The 19,826-nt window shown below is 41.0% G+C and overlaps 1 protein-coding gene across 9 annotated transcripts in view; it reads left to right on the plus strand.

Moving 5' to 3' along the window:
• The first annotated feature begins 991 nt into the window (after nt 1–991).
• Nucleotides 992–19,826, plus strand: part of Frmpd4 (FERM and PDZ domain containing 4) — a 727,289-nt gene continuing 708,454 nt past the window's right edge. For 3 of the 9 annotated variants that reach the window (XM_060375718.1, XM_060375723.1, XM_060375720.1), the window contains exon 1: nt 1,011–1,378. Coding sequence is in view for 3 of the 9 variants with exons in the window: in XM_060375720.1 (XP_060231703.1) it covers nt 1,347–1,378 (32 nt within the window). In the remaining 6 variants the exon portion in view is untranslated. Of the gene's footprint in view, nt 1,379–1,864; nt 2,605–19,826 lie in introns of those variants that run through there. The other 6 variants (XM_060375722.1, XM_060375719.1, XM_060375717.1 and 3 more) reach the window with 4 other exon arrangements.

A 19,826-nucleotide genomic window follows, 5' to 3' on the forward strand; every position in this document is an offset into this window, starting at 1 on the left:
CACAGTATGGGGGGCTTGCGATTTCAACAGGTTTCTGTGGCAATAGTATTTGTGTGAAGACTTGCTAGCATGAAGATGCAACCATGCAGATATCTGATGGAAGAATATTCCATGCTCAGGGAGTAACCACTGAAAAAGGGAGTAACTTAGACTTAAACCCTAAGGTTGAAAGCTAAGTTTTGGGAATAGCAAGGATGCCAGTGTTGCCAGAACTAGGTTAGTGTTTGGGACAAGGGGGAGAAGAGGGAAGACAAAAGGAGAGGGGAGGAGAGGGGGGAAGAGAAGAGGAGGGAAGTTTTGGAATTTAGAAGTTCCCGGCATCTAGATATTTGTTTGTACTTGTTTGATGGAGACTTTGGTTTAAAGAAGAATAGAGACCTTTTGCACAGTTTAGTTGAGATATGTAACCTTTTCTGACCCATGGTGTTTGTGTGTGTGTGTGGGGGGGTGGTGAGTGTGTATGTTTGTTTTTCTAATCTGCCTTTGAGAATAGACTGGCATAAAAAGAAAGAATTTAGCTTTTTTTCAGTATGTTGACCTATATGACAGTGTTGCTACGAGATTCAAATATACACATGCTTTAAAATTATAAGGCATACGCAAACTATAATTATTTTATGCAAACAATAGGGTATTCAAAAGCCAATGTCTTTCTTGCCTCTTAGGCTCCAGAAGTTACAGAATTTACATTAAACTAAGCTGCCTATAAGAAGCTAAAGTAAAACTGTCCTGCCTTATTCAAAAGAAAATCTGTAATTTATGCCTGAGTTTTATTTCATCTAGATTGTGCAGATTGCTACTGATTTTGTGCTTAATTTGGAGAGAAATGCCTTAAAAATAACATGGAAGTACTGGGTCTGAATACTGAGGACTTTAAATATAACAGCAGAAGCAGAAGTCTGGGAAGTTTAAACCTATTTCCTCTTCCTTAATCCCTTGGAGAGAGAGAGAGAGAGAGAGAGAGAGAGAGAGAGAGAGAGAGAGAGAGAGAGAGAGAGAGAGAGAGAGAGAGAGAGAGGCTAGCTGGAGCCTCAAAGCCGGAGCCTCAAAGCCGGAGCCTCCAGTCTTTTTCTGGAGGCATTGGCTCTTTGCTGTGGCCCTGTCGCCAGGTGAAAGCGGTCTGCTGGTGGGAGTGTGCACTGTAGTGAAGCCAGCTGACCTTCACAGACTCTGGGGAGAAATTGTGAGGGGTCTGGGAGAAGACTCCTTCAGACTCCAAGAGAAAGAAGAAAAGGGGGAAACCCTGAAAGAAGCCTGAGCCTCCAGGAAAGATAGCAATGAGTTAAGGAACAGGCGTGATTGTCGAAGGTAATTATGTAAAAGAGAAGCAAGCCTAGGAGTTCTAAATGGCTGCAACTTGGAGTTTACTCTGTCTAAGGTGAGTGTTCAGTGCTTGTGTTTCTCTGGCAAGGTTTCTCTCCCCCTCCCTTTTCCGGGTTTTGCCCACCCTCAATTTGAAAGGCAGCTTGCTCCGCCTGCCAGACCCCACTTGCAACCCTTCTTTTCCCTGTCATCCTCAGCCCCTCAGTGGGAGCTGCAGCCCGCCCCCACCCCAGCTCCTGGGACCCTGAGTTTTCTTCTCAGCTTGTAAGAAGCAGCTGTGTTTACCCCCACACCCCTCAAATGCATCCCGTGCTTATTTCACCAACGCTGCTGTCCAAGGAACGCACCTTTAGAGGTAGCCCAGCAGCTAAGTCTCGCTCTGGTGGTTCAGGGAAAGCAGAGGGAACTCTTGAGCTCTTCAAATCGAACCCACACCATTGGGCATCTCCCTTCCCTTCCCCTCCCCTTGACAAACGATCCCGTCTTGATATCTTCGCTCCTTCCCAATTCCTACTTCTGTTTATGGAAGCCTAGGGCCGCCTGTGGTTGCATTGCTCTCCTTACGGTTTTTGGAAGCTGGAGGTAGTGTTTCACTGTCCTGCAGCACACTAAGGACTGTTGGAGCAGATCTGAAGGATCGGGAGGCTCCGGGAACGGTTGACAGGAGAGTGCCCCCTCCCCCTGGGCTGGTGGGGGTAGGGAGACAAGAAAGGGACTCGGCTTGGGGAAGGAAGCAGGGAGGCAGCTGCAGTGCTGTGAGGGGTGCGTGCGCGTGTGCCAAGCTTGCCCGTCGCCTCCTGGTTCAGTCTGCGATCGTCAGTGCGTGGGACATTGGGCCGCAAGGGCTAGGAAGCCGAAGAGGCACCCCTCGTCCTGGCCACCAGTCCTCTGAGCGCGGAGTGGTCCTCAGGGCCAGAGCTTTCAGGGCGGGGCGTAGGACCCGGGCCGCTCACCCCGCCCCCGCTGCTTGCGCCTAGCCTGGCTCCCTCTCCATTGAGTTTTCCCGAAGCGGGCGCCCATCAATGGTCCTGCTTGGGGATGCACACGCAGCTCACGGCCGGAGGGGGGTAGCAGCCGCTGCCTCCAGGTACTGGTCCTCTTGGGTCTCCGCCACCACCCGCTGCCGCCACTCAAGCCCCAGGCGCACTGAGGTCCTGGCCATGGGGCTGCTGAGGCTGCCTTTTCTGGCATAAGAAGGGGCAACGGAGCCGCCAGGCTCTGGGGTCCCCAAGCTGTCTGCATGGATGTCTTCAGCTTTGTGAAGATTGCAAAGCTCTCCAGGTAGGGACCTTGCGGGTTTTCTTTCCACCTAGGGTCGCCGCTGAAACTTGGTTCTTTATTTTTCTGGGGGATGGAAAGAGCAAAAGCTTAAAAGAGCAGCCGGGCTTAAGGTAGGACCCAAACCAGAGGACCAGAGGCTGCTGCCTTCAACTTATTTCTCCCTTTCTGGTGGGGCTTTTTAGCCACAAGCACAGAACACGCACGCACACACACACACACACACACACACACACACACACACGCACATCAAATATTCAGGGCAGCTTGTTTTCCCTTAGGAAAAACCCCAGTGGCAATTAGGGGTCACACTATATGTTAAGGGCCAAGAGAAGATGGTTGTAATCGATTTTGCTAAGGAAAGCTAGAAGTATTCAGAGCTTGTATACTTGTTTTCCCAGGAGCAAAGCCCAAAGTGTCCCCCTTTTCCCACCCCTAAATTAGAAACCTATGCTCTGGAAAAGTCAGTTTGAAGGTTGACCCGGATGTTTCCAGCAGCGACCCAGATGGCAAAGTCATGGAGATAGAAGAGAAAGGCTTTCAGCCATTCTTTGAGTAACTGAAAATCTAAAGCCGTGAAGATTTAGAAATTTGCTTCTAAGTCGATGTGTTACGATTGAAACTGAAGAGAAATCATCGAATCAGGCCGATTTTTTTTTTTCCAGCACTGCTGAGAGAGTAGTCCATTGCCTCTTTGGAGCCACTGATTTAGTATCTGGTCAGAGTATTCTTCTAGTCCCTGCCCTGTTGTGCCTCCAAAGCCTTCATTGAACCCAACAAGTTATATATTGTGCTTGGGGCAAGTACTGGGAGAGCTGGGTAGGAAGAAGTGTTGGAAAAGCATGCCTTCCCACTTCCTTTTAAGTCTTCAGCAAGGGCAGCTCTCTGCCCTGGAGATCTAGGGAAGTAACCCCTATGAGATAGTCACCTGCCCCCAATATTATGCTTTGGGGAATATCATGCTATGTTGTCCTTTATTCTTTTGTATAATAGTGAAATGTGTAGATTGCACCAAGCAAGGACAAACCTCAAAAACAGAGGCAGGAAAACATATTGACTTTGCTTTGCCCAGTCCTATATGAGGCACTCTTAGTCCCCTGGGCTTGATATTGCCATCAACCACAGCTCTTTGTTTTCCCTGCCCATCCTCATATGCCCTCAATTATATACGTTAATCTTCACATCAGGCATAGATTACTCTAGGGAAAGGATCTCCAGTTACTTACTCTGGGTCGACCAGACATACGGGGGTGCTAGATAAATGTGTGTTTTTGAGCTGCCCATGAAGGTCCCTGCAGATCAGAAGGCAGATATGGGAAGCAGTCAATGGCTATAATGTGACAAATTATTTGGTTTCATGCTAGTTATTTCAAAGGGCCATGGCTTTATACCACTGTCCTATTAACTTCCTGCAGGCTTCTGCATATGACTGGAAAATAAATAGCTATCTAAATAAGACTAATGTTTGGGAAAGATGTGGGATGTGTGAAAATTCTGGGATGATGTGGTGCCCTCTGTGATAGATGGAAAAGTTCAGTCAAGAGTATGGGCTAAAATAACAGTGAGAATTTTGGGGTGCCTCATGCTAAAACCAACAGCCTTTACAATATATCTAGAGTCTTCACGTAGTCCTTAAACTTTGGATCCTGGGGAAAGTCAGTATTGTATGTCAACAAAAAGATGTATTATATCTATTTTTGCTAGATTCTAGGATATCTTTGTGGTTTGCACAAGTCAGAGGTTTTATAAAAATCGAGGCCAGGCTGTGTGTGTATGTGTATGATGGCAGGGATTTAAAAAAAAATTAAAAGAAGAGTTAAACATTCAGTAAATGAGTATGTATTTTATTTTCTGCCCTTATGTCATCCACTGGAATGTTTGTTCTAAAGGAAGAAAGTGCTTATTTTCTGAAACAAAGTGCTCAGTGAGAAACCTCCTAGCCTACTGTAGGTCCTCTTTCACTCAGCGTGAGCTCCAGGAAGACCCTCAAGCTGGAACAGGGATGGCTTTAGGGGGTCTGCAGCTGTTTGCTTCTGCCCTTGAAAGAAGTCTTACGTGTGCTTTAAACACTGTTAGAGAAATCAAGTATAAAAGTGCTTACACGGCAGGATTTCCCTGATTTCAGGGTGAATAATCTTCCTAAAGGATTTAACTTTGATCAGTGTGGTGACTTGAATGCTTCAAATTCTCTGGAATTATAGGCAAACACATGTAGTTGCCTTAGGTTTGGTTCGTAGCCTTGTCTTTGGTTCTTAGGAACTTCAGTTTTAAAATGTTGATTCAAAAAGCATTTGCTGTAACTGATATTTGCCAAGTGTCTGATCTGTGAGTAAAGACAGTGGTCATTAAAGAGCATTCCATGAGAATATTAATCTGTGCTGGAATGAATAAGCCAAGTGCTTTGACTTTCTTCTGAGGTGCCTATGTTTAACTATTTGTCTACTGACTTGGTGTTTTATTAATCATATCAAAAGTCAGAGTTCTAATTGCTCCCCAAGAACCCAGTAACATCTTATCATTGTCACTTAAAAATTACTGCAAAGCTAGATTAGCTAGCAAGTGATGGAGACCCTTTAGGCTATCTCTGTGAGTTATGACCCTTGATTACATTCATTGTATATGGCACACTGTGTCATGGTCCTCTCTGAAGATGTTTTTGTATTATAATTTTCTGTTTATTAAACTGCTTGATAGTTTACATGCAGTTTTTACTTTCCTGTTTCCTTGGTAACAGTTATATATCATTTTTCCATCCTTGTAGATGAGAACATTACAGATGATTTCTTTATAACCCAGTAATAGTATAAAAATAGGCATATATTTTTATTGTTACTGCCCTTAGTGTTGACTCTTTCATTTGTGGAGCAGATGCACTCTCTCAAACGTTTATAGAAGAGCACAGTTCAGTAGAAAAACATATTATTATGTTGCTTTTGCCTAAGGGAGGAGTTGAAACCCCGAAATCAAGGGGTTTTATTAAACTTAGCAATGCATGCATGTATTGAGTGGCCAACTTCATTTCTCTTTGATGGTGGGGTCCCAAGTATTGATGTGAATTCTCTTCATTATGATAGGAAGAAATTTCAAAGCAAGCTACATTTTACATTTTAAAATTGTTTCATGGGTCATTTTATTTTATCAGTATTATTATTTTTCTATAGCAGTGATGAAAATCTGTCATAATAAAGTGATAATTTTGTTACAAGTGTCTTTTAAAAAAGAATGAAATGTTTTCATTTGTAGTTTTCTTATATTTTCATAAGAAACTTACTTAGAGCAATGAAACTTTTATTGTTTTTCTTTACATTATCCAGAATTAACCATTTCCCAGGGAAGAGAGAAGTTAAAGAAGAAGGCAAAAAGGTAGAGAGCCTTCATTCCCTGCTTCTCTGTCTTCCCTGGAGTAATTCTGGCAATGGTGCTGATAATAGTGAGCTCTGGAGACCAGCAGTAAAAGACCCCCAACAACTCTGGATTTTAATTTTATTAAAGATGCTACTTGTTCATCTTCTGAATCCTTTCTGGTTCTGCTGATTTCTGTGGCTGTCAGGAGGCAAAATGATGAAGAGTTTCATAACAGAACTAGATTCCTGTTTTAGGAACATTTAACTTTGGTTTTCCAGGGGCTGCTAGTAACAGTACACAAGTCTAGTCACTCAGCTTGAGAGAGAAAGGACCTAGCTCATACTATCTGTCATATCAAGTCTCTCTCTCTTCCTCCCTCCCTCTTTGCCTCCCTCCCCTCTCTCTCTCTCATAGACTGTAGTGATGGGGAAACTTACTTATACTTAAAAGACATGGCCTGGAAATTCTCAGTTTCTGTTATTGACTCTTGCATCTAGCTGGTCATTCTTTTCCTTTTACATACATACATACACACACACACACACAGTTTGTCATAGCAGTTTAACATTATTAGTGGATATGAAATGGATCCATGTTTGGGTTTTTTTTCCTTCTGCTTTGCTGGGGATAGAATGTAAGTCTCTGTGCATGTCCCCACTAAACAACAGTCCTAACCTCTAGAAATGAATTATCTTTAAGGAAACATCTTGAAAACACTGACATCGTTCTTACCATAGTAGGGAAAATGAGGCTTTAAAAAAGATTGTTGAAAAATATATTCATTCCTGAAATTCATCTCCCTCATCTATCATTCAGTGCTTTTCTGTTGTTGTATGTTTGTTTTTGTAACAGGGTCTCACCGCAACTCTCTATGTAGACCATGCTGGTTTCAAACTCAGAGATCTATCATCCTTTGCCTCCCAAGTTCTGAGATTAAAGACATTCACCAGATTCTGTGCTACTTTCTTTTTGTTTTTGCTGAGGGAGGATAGGTATAGTTAAAGCTGTCATCAAATTCATTATATAGCTGTTGATGACAATGGAACTTTACATACTCTTACCTCCTCTTCCCAGTGCTTGGATTACAGGGCTAAGATACCACATCTGATTTATGTGGCACTGGGGATCAAACTAAGGGCTTCTTGTAAGTGTAGAAGTACTCTACCAACTGAGCTCTATTCCCATTCCCACAAAATGATCTTGAACCTCATCATATCAAAGAGAGAATGATGAGGAGGTTAAACTAGCAGGTTAGCAGACTATGATTTAAATGTCAAATCCAGCTTTCTGTTACAGCACAGTCTGTGAGTTAAGAATGAATTTGTTATTTTTACATGGCTTAACAAAAGGAAAGAAAAAAATTAAAATTCTTGTGTCCATAAATAAAGTTTTATTGGAACAGAGCCATGCTCATTCATTTTATATTGTCTATGCCTGAATTTGCTGTACAACAGTAAAGTTGAAATCATGCCATAGAAATGCTGTTTCCCAAAGCCTAAAGTGTTTACTGTCTCTTAGAGATACATTTATTCTTTCTTTCTCTTCCTTCTTTTTCTTTCTTTCTTTCTTTCTTTCTTTCTTTCTTTCTTTTCTTTCTTTCTTTCTTTCTTTCTTTCTTTCTTTCTTTTCTTCTTTTCATCTTTCTTTCGTTCCTTTCTTTTCTTTTTAAATATTTGACTTATTTGCTTTTTGAGAATTTTATACAATTAATTTTGATTGTATACACCCTCTTACCCAACTCCTCCCAGATATACCTCTCCTTCACTGTCCACCCAATTTTTGGTCTTTCTTGCTATCCATCAAGTCCAATATGTGATGCCTATATGTTAATGGACCTATAGCTTCCCATTAGTGCATCCCTGACCTACCAATGACAGCACTCTTAAAGAAAAATGACTCTTCTATTGTCAGCAGGTAAGGACTGCATATAGCTCCTGGCCGTACAGTATCCACCTGTCCTCTCCATGCTGAGACTTGGTCTAGTTTGAGGTTTCATAGGACATGTGCATATAGTTACAATAGCTATGCATTATATGGATAGCTGCCTTCATATGTCTGGGGAACATAGTTTCCTTATAGTCATCTATCATCATTGGCTTTTGCAGTTATCTTTCCCCTCTTCCACAATGATTCCTGAGCTGTGGGCAAAGGGGTTGTAGTACAGATGTTTCATTGAGAGCTGAGAAATCTGCAGGCCTTTAGTCTCCGTACTTTCATCAGTTGCAGATTTTGTGCTGATCACCATCTAGGGCAAACAGAAATGTGTCTGATAGGTTTGACTGGCACATTTTTTCTTGGGGTATAGTGATACTTCATTATGAGTCATTTTAAGACTATGTCCATTGAGCAGAATAATACCAGTTGATTCTCTCCTAGAATCTGTGACCTGCCTAGTCGCAGACTTCCATAGCTCAGACTGGCTTTGCACTCCTAATCCTCTAGCCTCTGCCTCCTGAGTTCTGGAATTGCAAGAGTGCACCATTACACCCAGCTCTAGTAGCTTCCCCCCCCCCCTTTTTTTTTTTGTCACTGTCTGGACATATATAACCACATGTACTCACATTCCAGATAAACTATTAAGTATTTAAACTCACAGAAATATATTCAAAATTAATGTAAACTTTATTTTTGTTAAAACTGAAGATGTTCAATATTTTAGCTGTTTGAACCTGGTCCTCATAAGTAATTGTACTTCTCCCACAAGTATTGTGCCTGGGAACAATAATTATACAGATTCTTTGGTTACTCAATTTGCCTGTTTTCTTTGTACTGGAAAATTGCTCTATAGAGTGTTGCTGGCCTTTCAGAGGCTTTTAAACGCATAGTTCAACTTGGATAAAAAAAAAAAATGAATGACAATAATACTAGTGAAACCTCCCCCAGCATGTGCCACTGAACTGGTGATGGACTGAAGAGGAGAATGCTAGGATTTCCTTATAGTACACTTGAGACATCTGATCCTAATGGCAGCTGACCTTCATTAATCTGTTTCCCAAGGAAACACTAGATAAGTGGATTTTGTGGTAGGCAGAGGAATCCAGGTAAGCTGGATAAACATGGAATTGAGTTGAACTTCACTTTCATAGAATTTCACACACAGAGAGCTTCAGGATGAAAAACATTTTTTGTATCACTTTGTGCAGCTTGCTTCTTTAGTAATTAGGTTCACTATGCACTTAGGCTCTGTAAGTTATCTTGAAGAAATCTAAGCCTTGGTTTTAAATAACAAAGTTAACATTCCCGTATTTTTCCTAGCAAAGAAAAAGAAGGATTTAATGACTGAGCTGTCAAATTTTCAAGTAAGCTTTACATATTGGGCACATGGCAAATACTCTATACTTAATAAGCTGCACATGAAGTTGTGTACAATCAATTCTAATTCAAGTTGCAAGTCAATGGCCATATATGTTTAGCTGAACAATGACAATGGTGCTACTTGATTGAAGTGCAAATATTGGAGTGTTAAAAATAAATGGCCAGAGGCCTAGAGAGATGGCTCAGTTGTTAAAAATAATGGATGATCTTCCAGAGTACTTGAGTTCAACTCTCAACACTCACATGGTGGCTCACAATCAGTATCAGGGAATCCAACACACTCTTCTGGCCTCTGCAAGCATCAGGCATGCATGCAGTGGACAGAAATACATGCAAACAAAACACTTGTACATATAAAAATAAATAAGTAAATATTTAAAATAAAATAAATATCTTAGGTCTCAGAACAAACTTTAATTTCCATTTCAATATATAAAACCTATTTTTGCCAATGGGAAAAAAAAACCTGAGCTTTGCTGCTATCTCAATGAGCAAAGATATAATTGCATCAAAATGATTTTTTATTAATTTTAATTTTTTATATTAATCACAGGTCATTTACTTTGTATCCCAGCCATAGCCCCCTCCCTCATTCCCTGACATCTGTTGTTGGAAGTCACATTTGAGTGATAGAAAAAATATTTTTTAAAAGCAATATTTTAAAGTTTGAAGAAGGAAATTAATTTCCTCATAATGACCATCTACCACATGGTTCTGGCTTTTCTTTGGGCTATTTTTCATATGTCCTTAAGTTTTATGAGATCTTCATAGTAGAAAATAAAACACGATTATCTGACAGATATGCTCAAAATTAATGTTGAAATTTGCCCAGTGACTGTAAGAATGCTCACAGTAGTGTATTTTGTTGGCACAGTTACTGTTCAAGGATTTCGTGTGGTATGAATACATAGCCAAGTTGATTCAAAGTGTTTCTGCCTTTTCTATCTTGGGTCACGTGTCTAACCATGCTGGTTTCACAATAGCTCCTTGAATTGAATGCTTTTCTGTTATGCAATGCATGGTCCACTCTACCTCTCTTGACCCTGGAACAGGAGTGACTAGTGGTGGGTGGCTTCTGGGATTAGTTTGTCCCAAGCCAGTCACGTGTGTAAATGAAGTGTGGTTCCAGGCAGTGCTTTCATCTCTGGTACAGGCCCAAACTGACAAACAAGAGACCACTTAATTTGTTTACTGTGACATTTTTGCCCTTATTATATTTTGACTGCCAGTTTTCATAAACAGAATTTTACTGAATCATGGCTTGAGCCAATGGTTGTATTATCTATGTCCACTTTCAGGAGTGTCCCACAGTTGAGGCAGAAACCATGAGGCTTTTAAAGCCCAAGATATTTATGAGATTTACCTGTCTTTTCCACAAGTATTGTATTTGGCTGTCCTTCCTTAAACTTTCTCTGCCTGGTGTCTCAATTCCATTTAGGGCTAGAGCCAAGCACTCAGTGTTGACCTGTTTGTCTAAGAAGAAGAAACACTAGCACCTTCCACAGGATCAGCCTTGCCAGCCCCTCTCCTGCAGACATTGAGAGGTCCTAGAAGATAAAGGCTTTCTAATCCTTAGTGTAAGGTCCTATATAGTTGATAGATAGGGCGAGAGAGATAGAAGACAGGGTTGAAGGATTTTAAGGTTTATGGTCTGTACTAAAGTCTTTCATCCTCCTAACCATTTTCAAGTTTCCAGAGTTCTAGCCATATCTAATTATGTGAGAAGCTGTGAAATTTAGTTTAGTTGTATACTCTGTCATTTCAGACATCCCTGCCTTTTACATACCATTATTTTTTGAAGGGTCTCATGTATCCAAGACTCACTTTATAACAGTGGATGATGTTGAATTTCTATTCTTCCTGCCTGGACTGCCTAAATGATGGATTTACAAGCATGAGTCACTATACCTGGCTTATGCAGTTATAGAACTGGAACCCAGGGCTTCATGCATTATAAGCAAGCACTCTAGCAACTGAGTGAGCTATATCACCAGCCTTCTCATAACACTTACTCACCATGTGGTAGTGGTATGTTGAAGTTTTTCTAATCCTTTAAAAAAAAATCTTTGTGATGCTGGAGAGGATATGGAGAAAGGGGAACCCTCCTCCACTGCTGCTGGGAATGTAAACTTGTACAACCACTTTGGAAATTAATTTGACACTTACTCAGAAATTTAGGAATAGTGCTAGCTCAAGATCCAGCTATACCACTGCTAGGCACATATCCAAAATATGCTCAAGTATACAACAAGGACATTTGCTCAACCATGTTCGTAGCAGCTTTATTTGTAATAGCCAGAATCTGGAAACAACCTAGATGTCCTTCATCTGAGGAATGGATACAGAAATTGTGGTACAATTACACAATGGAATACTACTCAGCAGTCAAAAACAAGGAAATCAGGAAATTTGCAAGCAAATGGTGGGAACTAGAAAAGATCATCCTGAGTGAGGTATCTCAGAAGCAGAAAGACACACATGGCATATACTCACTTGTAAGTGGATATTAGACATATAATATAGAATAATCATACTAAAATCTGTACACCTAAAGAAGCTAAGAAAGAAGGAGGACCATGGGTAAGATGCTCAATCCTTTTTCATAAAGGCAAATAGGATAGACATTGGAAGAGGGTGAAAACAAGGAACAAAACCAGAGCTTACCACAGAGGGCTTCTGAAGGACTCTACCTAGCAGGGTGTTAAAGCAGATGCTGTGACTCATAGCCAAAATTTGGGCAGAGTGCAGAGAATCTTAGGAAAGAAGGGGGGGAGAGAAAGACCTGGAGGGGAAAGGAGCTCTACAAAGAGAGCAACAGAACCAAAAATCTGGAGCCCAGGGGTCTTTTCTGAGACTGATACTCCAACCAAGGTCCATTCATGGAAATAACCTAGAACCCCTGCACAGATGTATCCCATGGCAGCTCAGTCTCCAATTGGGTTCCCTAGTAATGGGAACAGGGGCTGTCTCTGGCTATTTGATTACTTCTCCCTGGGGAGCAGCCTTTCCAGGCCACAGAGGAAGACAATGCATATAGGCCTGATGAGACCTGATAGGCTAGGGTCAGATGGAAGGGGAGGAGGATCTCCCTTATAAGTGGACTGGGGAAGGGAGGAGAAAAAGGAGGGAGGACAGGATTGGGAGAGGATGAGAGAGGGGGGTACAGCTAGGATACAAAGTAAATTAATTGTACTAAATAAAAAAATTAAAAAATATTTGTGAAAGGATCACAGTATATATTCCCCTGTTTCCCAAACTTACTATATAGAGTATGCTGACTTAAAATTCGCAGACATCTACCTAACTCTGTCTCCTGAGTCTTTGATTAAATGTATTGGCCATTATGCTTGGCTTTTCTTCATTCTTAAACCTTTCCTGAATTTAAGTCGTTCTATGTGGCACTGCAGCGCCTCCCACTAGAGTCGAAGTATATTTCCTATTCCATTCTCCTGGGTTTGTTCCAGTGCTATCTTTGGTCAATAGAACATGGATAGTGGCTACATAATATCCAGTTCAGTAGAAGAAAGTATTTATTGTACACTTAAAAATGTTAATTACTTTTTTGTGCTGTATTAATGTGTGTGTGTGTGTGTGTGTGTGTGTGTGTGTGCATGCCTGTGTGTGTGTCACTGCATGTGTATGTAGGTAACAGGACAAGTTTGTGGCTTTTATTTTCTCTCATTTCTCTTTTATATCAATTCTGGGCATCAAACTCAGGTCACAATGTGTTTTGGTTTGAATGAGAATGTCTCATATGTTCAAATACTTCGTTCCTAGTTAGTGAAACTGTTTGGAAAAAAATGTGGCCTAGTTTGAGGAGGTATGTTACTGAAGATAGGCTTTGAGATTTCCAAACCTTGTTCCATTCTCAATTAGCTCTCTCTGCCTCCTACTTGCTAATAAGGATGTAAGCTCTCAGAAACTGCTCCAATGCTATGCGTCCCTGCTTGCTGCCATTTTCCTCACTATGATATAGACTCACCCTCTGAACTGTAAAGCTCTAATTGAATGCTTTCTTTCATAAGTTAGAACATTCTTGATGTTTCTTTAGAGAAATAGAAAAGTAACTAAGACACTGTGGTTGCATTGCAAGTACTTTACCCACTGAGCCATTGCCAACCCCATTGACTATTTGTTTATGGCTTCTAATATAAAAACTTCTTGGCTTGGTTTGAGCTGTTGGTCTCGGAAGCTAGATTCACCTTGAGCAGTACTATCAGGCAAATCTGGAAGCAGGAGAACAAAAGGTTGTTTTACTGTGATGGCACGGATGTTGCCTCATGATGACAGTGGTTATCCAAGATTGATGACATAGTGAGTGAGTCATATTTTAGGTTGTGTTTCATTTATAATCTCTCTGAGAGTAAATCTCCTTTGTATGGAATGTCCATGGTTCACCGTATTTGGTAAATTATGAATGAGTTAGGGTAAAGTCATACTGTTTCCCTATATTGTCAAATATTAATGATCACAGATATTTGTGCTTTAGGACTTCATTCAACAAATTGTACTATAACATCACTGCATGTTTATTGCACTCATTGAACACTTGGCTATGATACACTGTCTAAACCTACAGCTTAGGATCCAGCCCTACATCTGAGTCTCTCTGTCACTGTTCTTTTTGTTTCTTCCCCTTTCTTTTTAGTCTTGACAATTCTGTTGTAAAGCATCCTATCTTTACTGCCAAAAGAAAGCTTATGTCATACTTATACAATGCTTGAATATTTAATAAATAAGAGGTTTGTGTACTTAAATATAATATTACAAAACATTTTATTCAATGTTTTTATATACTACACTAAGAAAATGAAGTAAAGAACCAGAAAGTGGAGTACTATGCTCACTGTTCTAGATAAAAAGCATTATTTTGGTTATGTTTGGCCTAGAGTTCTGTTGTTTGTTTCTCTTTTAAAGATGTTGCACTGAATGAACAAATTGGAATGAATGGGATTATGAAAACTTGCTTAAACATTAATAAGAAATAAGGTATAACTATGAAAAAAAGAAGGCACTGCTGTTTGCTGTGATATAGAAAGATCTTCAGGCACATTTATTGCTCGTTGAAGGCAATAATATACAAATCTGTTTTAAAAGGTTGCATTCAAATGCCTAGAAAAATATACAAAATATTCCTTACAATATTTAGCTTTATGAAGCTGTGTTGAACAGAATATTGGGTAAGGGACTACAGGACATGAAGCCACTGACTCCATTTTGCCAACTACATTGTATGTTGTTGTTATTTTTAACTTAATTTTGAACCCAAGGAATATTCTATTTACCAATAAACTTGACTTTTAAAGAAGTCAGTGGAATAACCACATATATCTACGGCATGAAGCACATTATTAACAGATTCTTAATGCTTTTTATTCTGATTGTAAAAATAAGACTTTTTGTGCCCAGTTTGTGAGACCCCAAAATTTCACTGACCACACCAGGAGTCAGAAATTGTTTGCGAAAGCAAAGAGCCTTTATTTCTAGCTTAAGCTCAGACTCCCAGCATGAACTGACACAGCAGTCTAAGGCTAGGAGCCCCTAGCCTAGAAAGAAGTTAATTTTATAGGGTTTTTATCAAGGGGAAGGGGCTTCCAGATTTGGTGGTTACATGATTGGGTGAGATTTAGCAAGAGCAGGCTTGTTACATAATGATTGGCTAAAGGCAGGTTGGAGTAATTATTTTGGCAACCACAAGGAAAACATAATTGTTTGAGCAACCACAAGGACAAGAGTCGTTTTGACCTGTTTCCTGATTGACTGGTGTCAGGGTGGGCACACTGTGTCTTCTGGAATGTCATGATTTCCTGTACATATGAACACATTTTTCAGGTTCTGGTGGTGTGAGCTAGGGCAATTACAAGGTGGAGACTAGTACTAAAATGGAGTCTATTGTGCTCAGATTCTTCATTACTCCCTTTTCTAGTAACGATTGGGCCCAATCATGGTACCAAGTGGAGTATCTATTTTTTCGTGGGTTAGACATATAGGTTGATATTGAGATCTTATTATTGGCATGTGCACAATGCTTATTCATTCTCTAATAAATGTTATTAATCTATTGATTATGCAAGTACCGAGTGTGAACAGAATTAGTTATGTAAGCAGGGGTCCTATTAATGCTGAAATCAGGGTAGTCAACCTATCGACTCAATATCGACTGAAACCAAGAGCGATTTTGTTCCTCTGAAGCTTTCGTTTCTGCATCCCTTCCCTTACTAAGACCATAGATTCTTTAACTATCCCTGAATGGTCGATGCAAAAGCAACATTATTCTCCTAAGGCCGAACATAAACCTCCCTGTTACATGAAAAGCAGGTCTAATTCTCTCCTATTCTTCAAAACCACCTCAGAGAGGGAGATTAAAAGAGTCCTGTAAATGAGAAATAGATGTTTCTATGCATTCTATGTCCAGATCTATAGCAGTTCTAAGAGCTTGATAATTTCTTTTTCCTGTAACATCAGCGATGATATTACATTTCCAGCTCCTGCCAAGCCTACCCCTAATAATATAGACAGTGTTATGGCTGTACTAGGTTCTCTTTTAGTCCTATAGTTAGCTGTCTCAAACCTTTGAAATACTTCTTTTCCATAGTGATAGATTAATTTAGGAATCAATTGAGCTAACATGCAAAAGTCACTAGTTTGATTTTGTACACAATGGGACAACCCTGTGTTATAGGCCCACCAACTACTTTCCAGGGGTATAAGATAACTTTGTTCCTTAGGAGCATCAGTAACAGTATCATTACATAAGTGCTCGAAATAAGGAGTTACTTGTCTTGTATATAAACCTGTGCCCAGTGATTGGAGGGTAACACGGGGGCCCCTTGTTGCCATTAGCAAGCAGTTACTTCAGTGGATGTGGAGTAATTTCCTTCAATAGCAATTCCCTCATATTAAGGGGGTTGAACATCTATGCATAACCAGCAGGAATTGGTTAGATCTGGCCTAGAGGCAATCAAGACTTGACAAGTCCTGACAAGTAAATTTCAGGTAAGGTCTGTCTTTCCCTCCTGACTCCGTTTTTGAATTCTAACCATTTGAGTCGGTTGGGGGCGGGGGGAGCCAATACCTTATTAGGCCCAACTGCCATAGATTTAGAATTTTTTTTTTTTGGGCTGGGGAGCTATGACTTTAGTCTTATTGTAAATAATCTCTCTGGGTATGGGGAAAGATTGTCATATAGGTAGATTCCCTACATCTTCCCCAATTCCCATCTAGTAGCCGCTTTTCCCTTAACAGTGAACTTTATCTATATAGGATTACATCTTTTTCCTGACCTTGTGAGGCCACAATCTGGCCAACCATTTCTATCTATAGATGTTAAATCATCCCTAACAGGGGCTCCCCACCAGATATTTCCGGAGGACACACAGGATCGGGAGATGCAGAAATAAGACTCCTCTCCCCCACAAGTTTTACTCATGTCTTCTACATGCCCAGGACATATATAGAAATACTTCCTGTGTTGCAAGAGACTCCCATCCCATAAAATCGAAGTTTGGTCTTTTAGGTCTATTTGTAAGTCAGGGAACCAGGTGTTTTTAAGGTGAGCTTGAGAAGTCTGGCCTCATAATTTTCTCATAATCCCATCTATAATTTGCCAAGTGAAATTACAGGGAACATGTGGATTAACATTTCCCCGTGCTTTGATTAATGAAAGAATTATTATAACCCTGATTGCTTAAACCTGAATTTTAGTGGATTGTCCTTGTTGGGCATTGCCTGCCATTCTGACAGAAAGTTTTCCCGAACTGCAAAAGGGTCAGCTGGCCGTATGTGCATATAATGAATCCAGGAGGCAATCCAGTCAACTTTGAGGATTGGGGGTGTCTTCAGAACCATGATATAGGGCCCCTTCCAGCCAGGTTGGAGGTTTACATGTCAGTGCCTTCGATCATAAACCCAATTGCCAGGACAATATTGGTAGAGGTCAGGTGGTGGGCCAGTCTCATATAGGGCCCTTAATTTTGGCCATCCGTGTTCATGGACCCTTTGCAGGGCTTGGACAGGATGAGTAAGAAATGATCTTCATATTCAGTTAACATTTCAGATTGTAAGTTGAGGAATAGGGGCTGGTACTCCAAACCTGATTTCAAAAGGAGTCATTCATATCTTCTAAAGGGAGTTGCTTACCCTGTATAAAGCATAGGGAAGAAAAGCTACCCTGTCCCCACTAGTCTCCAAGTTTAATTTAGTCAAGGTCTCTTTTAAAGTTCTATTCTCTCTACCTGTCCTGAACTTTGGGGTCAATAAACCAATGTAATTTCCAATCTGCCCTGAGAGCTTTTGCTAAACAAACCCTGGCTTACCTTGGACACCAAAACTGGTCCATTGTCTGACCCTATCCAGGTGGGGAAGCCATACCTAGGCAAGATGTCTCCAAGTATTTTCTTCACCAGGATCTGTGCAGTTTCATGCTTGGTGGGGTAGGCGTCTACCTATCCTGAAAAAGTATCTACAAAAAGTAGCAAATACTTATATACATACCTGCCAGGTTTTACCTCAATGAAGTCCATTTTCCAATAAGCTCCTAGTCTAGTTCCATGCATTCTGGAACCAGGATTGGCTGAGTTTCAGGTAGCATTAGTCAATTGACATGTCTTGCAGTCAGCAACAATTTTCATAATCTTAGACCTCACATCTTTCATCATGATGTCTGCATGTTGTATCAAATCCTGAATCTTTTTTTTTTTGTCCCCATATGAGTGGATCCATACATTTTTGAGCAGAAGCTTTTCTCCCAGCTTTTTTGGGAGGATGACACTACAATCTGCTGAGCACCACCATCTGTCTAAGCATTGGGCCATGGGTATATGTTTTATCCAGTCTAAATCTTCCTTTGTCTACCTTGGGTCTTCTGGTAAGTCAGAATTCCCTGGATCAGGTAAAGAATTTGTTAATATCAGTTTAGTTGTAACAGCTGTCTCTCTGGCAATCTCTGCTAGATTGTTTTCTTCAGCCAACGGGGTGTTAGCTTTCTGGTGGCCAAGGCAGTGAATGATTGCCAATTTCTTTGGTACCCAGAGTGCCATTAATAAAGCTAGTATTTCTTTCTTGTTTGTAAAAGTCTTTCCTTCTGTTGTCAGTAAGCCCTGCTCCCAGGATATTGCCCCATGGATATGGGCATTGGCAAAAGCAAACTGGCTATCTGTCTTTTCCCAGCATCAATGCTTTGGTCAGAGCAATGAGTTCTGCTCTCTGAGTTGACATGGCAGCGGGTAATGGTTTTGCCTAGATGATCTCTGTCAATGACACTACAGCTGCCCCTGAATACCTTTGCCCATCCTGGATAAAACTGCTCCCATCAGTGAACCATGTTTCTTCCACATCCGACAGTGGGGTGTCCTTCAAATCCAGCCTGATCCCATGAATATGAGCCAGGATTCTAGCACAGTCATGGAGGGGAGCTTCCAGGTCTGGTTCCGACAGGAGTATGACTGGCTTTAAAGTAGCGGGTACCTGAAAGGTGATTCTGGCAAGATTAAGTATCAATGCTTGATAATGCATCATTCGGGTGTTACTAAGCCAGCGATCAGAAGGCTATTTTAATACTCCATCAGTAGCATGTGAAGTAGTGATGGCCAATTCCTGACCCAAAATTAATTTCTCAGCATCTTTGACCAGAAGGGCTACTGCAGCTATAATGCGAAGGCATGGAGGCCATCCTGCAACCACTGGGTCCAGTTTCTGGTTAGATAGGCCACAGTGCGGAACCATGGACCAAGTTGTTGAGTCAAAACCCCTTTTGCAATACCCTTATTTTCATCAATTAACAAGTGAAATGCTTTAGTTACATTGGGTAGTCCAAGGGCATGGGCTGATAATAAGGCTTGTTTTCATGTCTTGAAGGACTCTTGGTGAGTCTCAGTACAAAGAAATCCTTCTGGCCTTTCTTTAGTGACCTCATAGCAGGGCTTAGTGATTTCTGCAAATCCTGAGATCCATAGCCTACAGAACCTGGCAGTCCTCAAGAATTCCTGTACTTGGCTGGGGCTTTCTGGGGTTGGGAATCTGAGGACTGTTGTGAGCATTAGAGAGCCAGAACTTACCTACTTTGAGTATGTAGCCCAGATATTGAACTTGTTGTTTATATAGCTGAACCTTCTTAGCCAAGGCCTGGTATCCTAGATCTCCTAATGTCTGCAACAGGTGCTCCGTGCTGACCATGCAAGCTTCTTGGCTGCCACAAACAGATCATCTACATACTGTAAGAGAGTGAGGCTGCTGGGCACAGTACTCAACCAAGTCCCCATGCAGCACCTTATCAAAGATTATCGGGGAATTCTTGAATCCTTGTGGAAACCTGGTTTGTGTCACTTGTCCGTTAAGTCATCTGTCTGGATTGTCCCATTCAAAAGCAAAATAATCTTGGCCCTTCAGGGTTAGGGGAAGGCTGAAGAAGGCATCCTTTAGATCCAATACCAGACATGTTCAGGAGGGAGCATGCTCAGGAAAGTCTACATGTTAGGCACTGTTGAGTGGATGTCTATCACCCGCTTATTTACCTCATGTAAATCTTGCACAAGTCTATAAACAGTTGGAATGAGGCTTCTTTACTG

The sequence above is a fragment of the Meriones unguiculatus genome, chromosome X, assembly GCF_030254825.1.
Source record: "Meriones unguiculatus strain TT.TT164.6M chromosome X, Bangor_MerUng_6.1, whole genome shotgun sequence".
NCBI lineage: Eukaryota > Metazoa > Chordata > Mammalia > Rodentia > Muridae > Meriones > Meriones unguiculatus.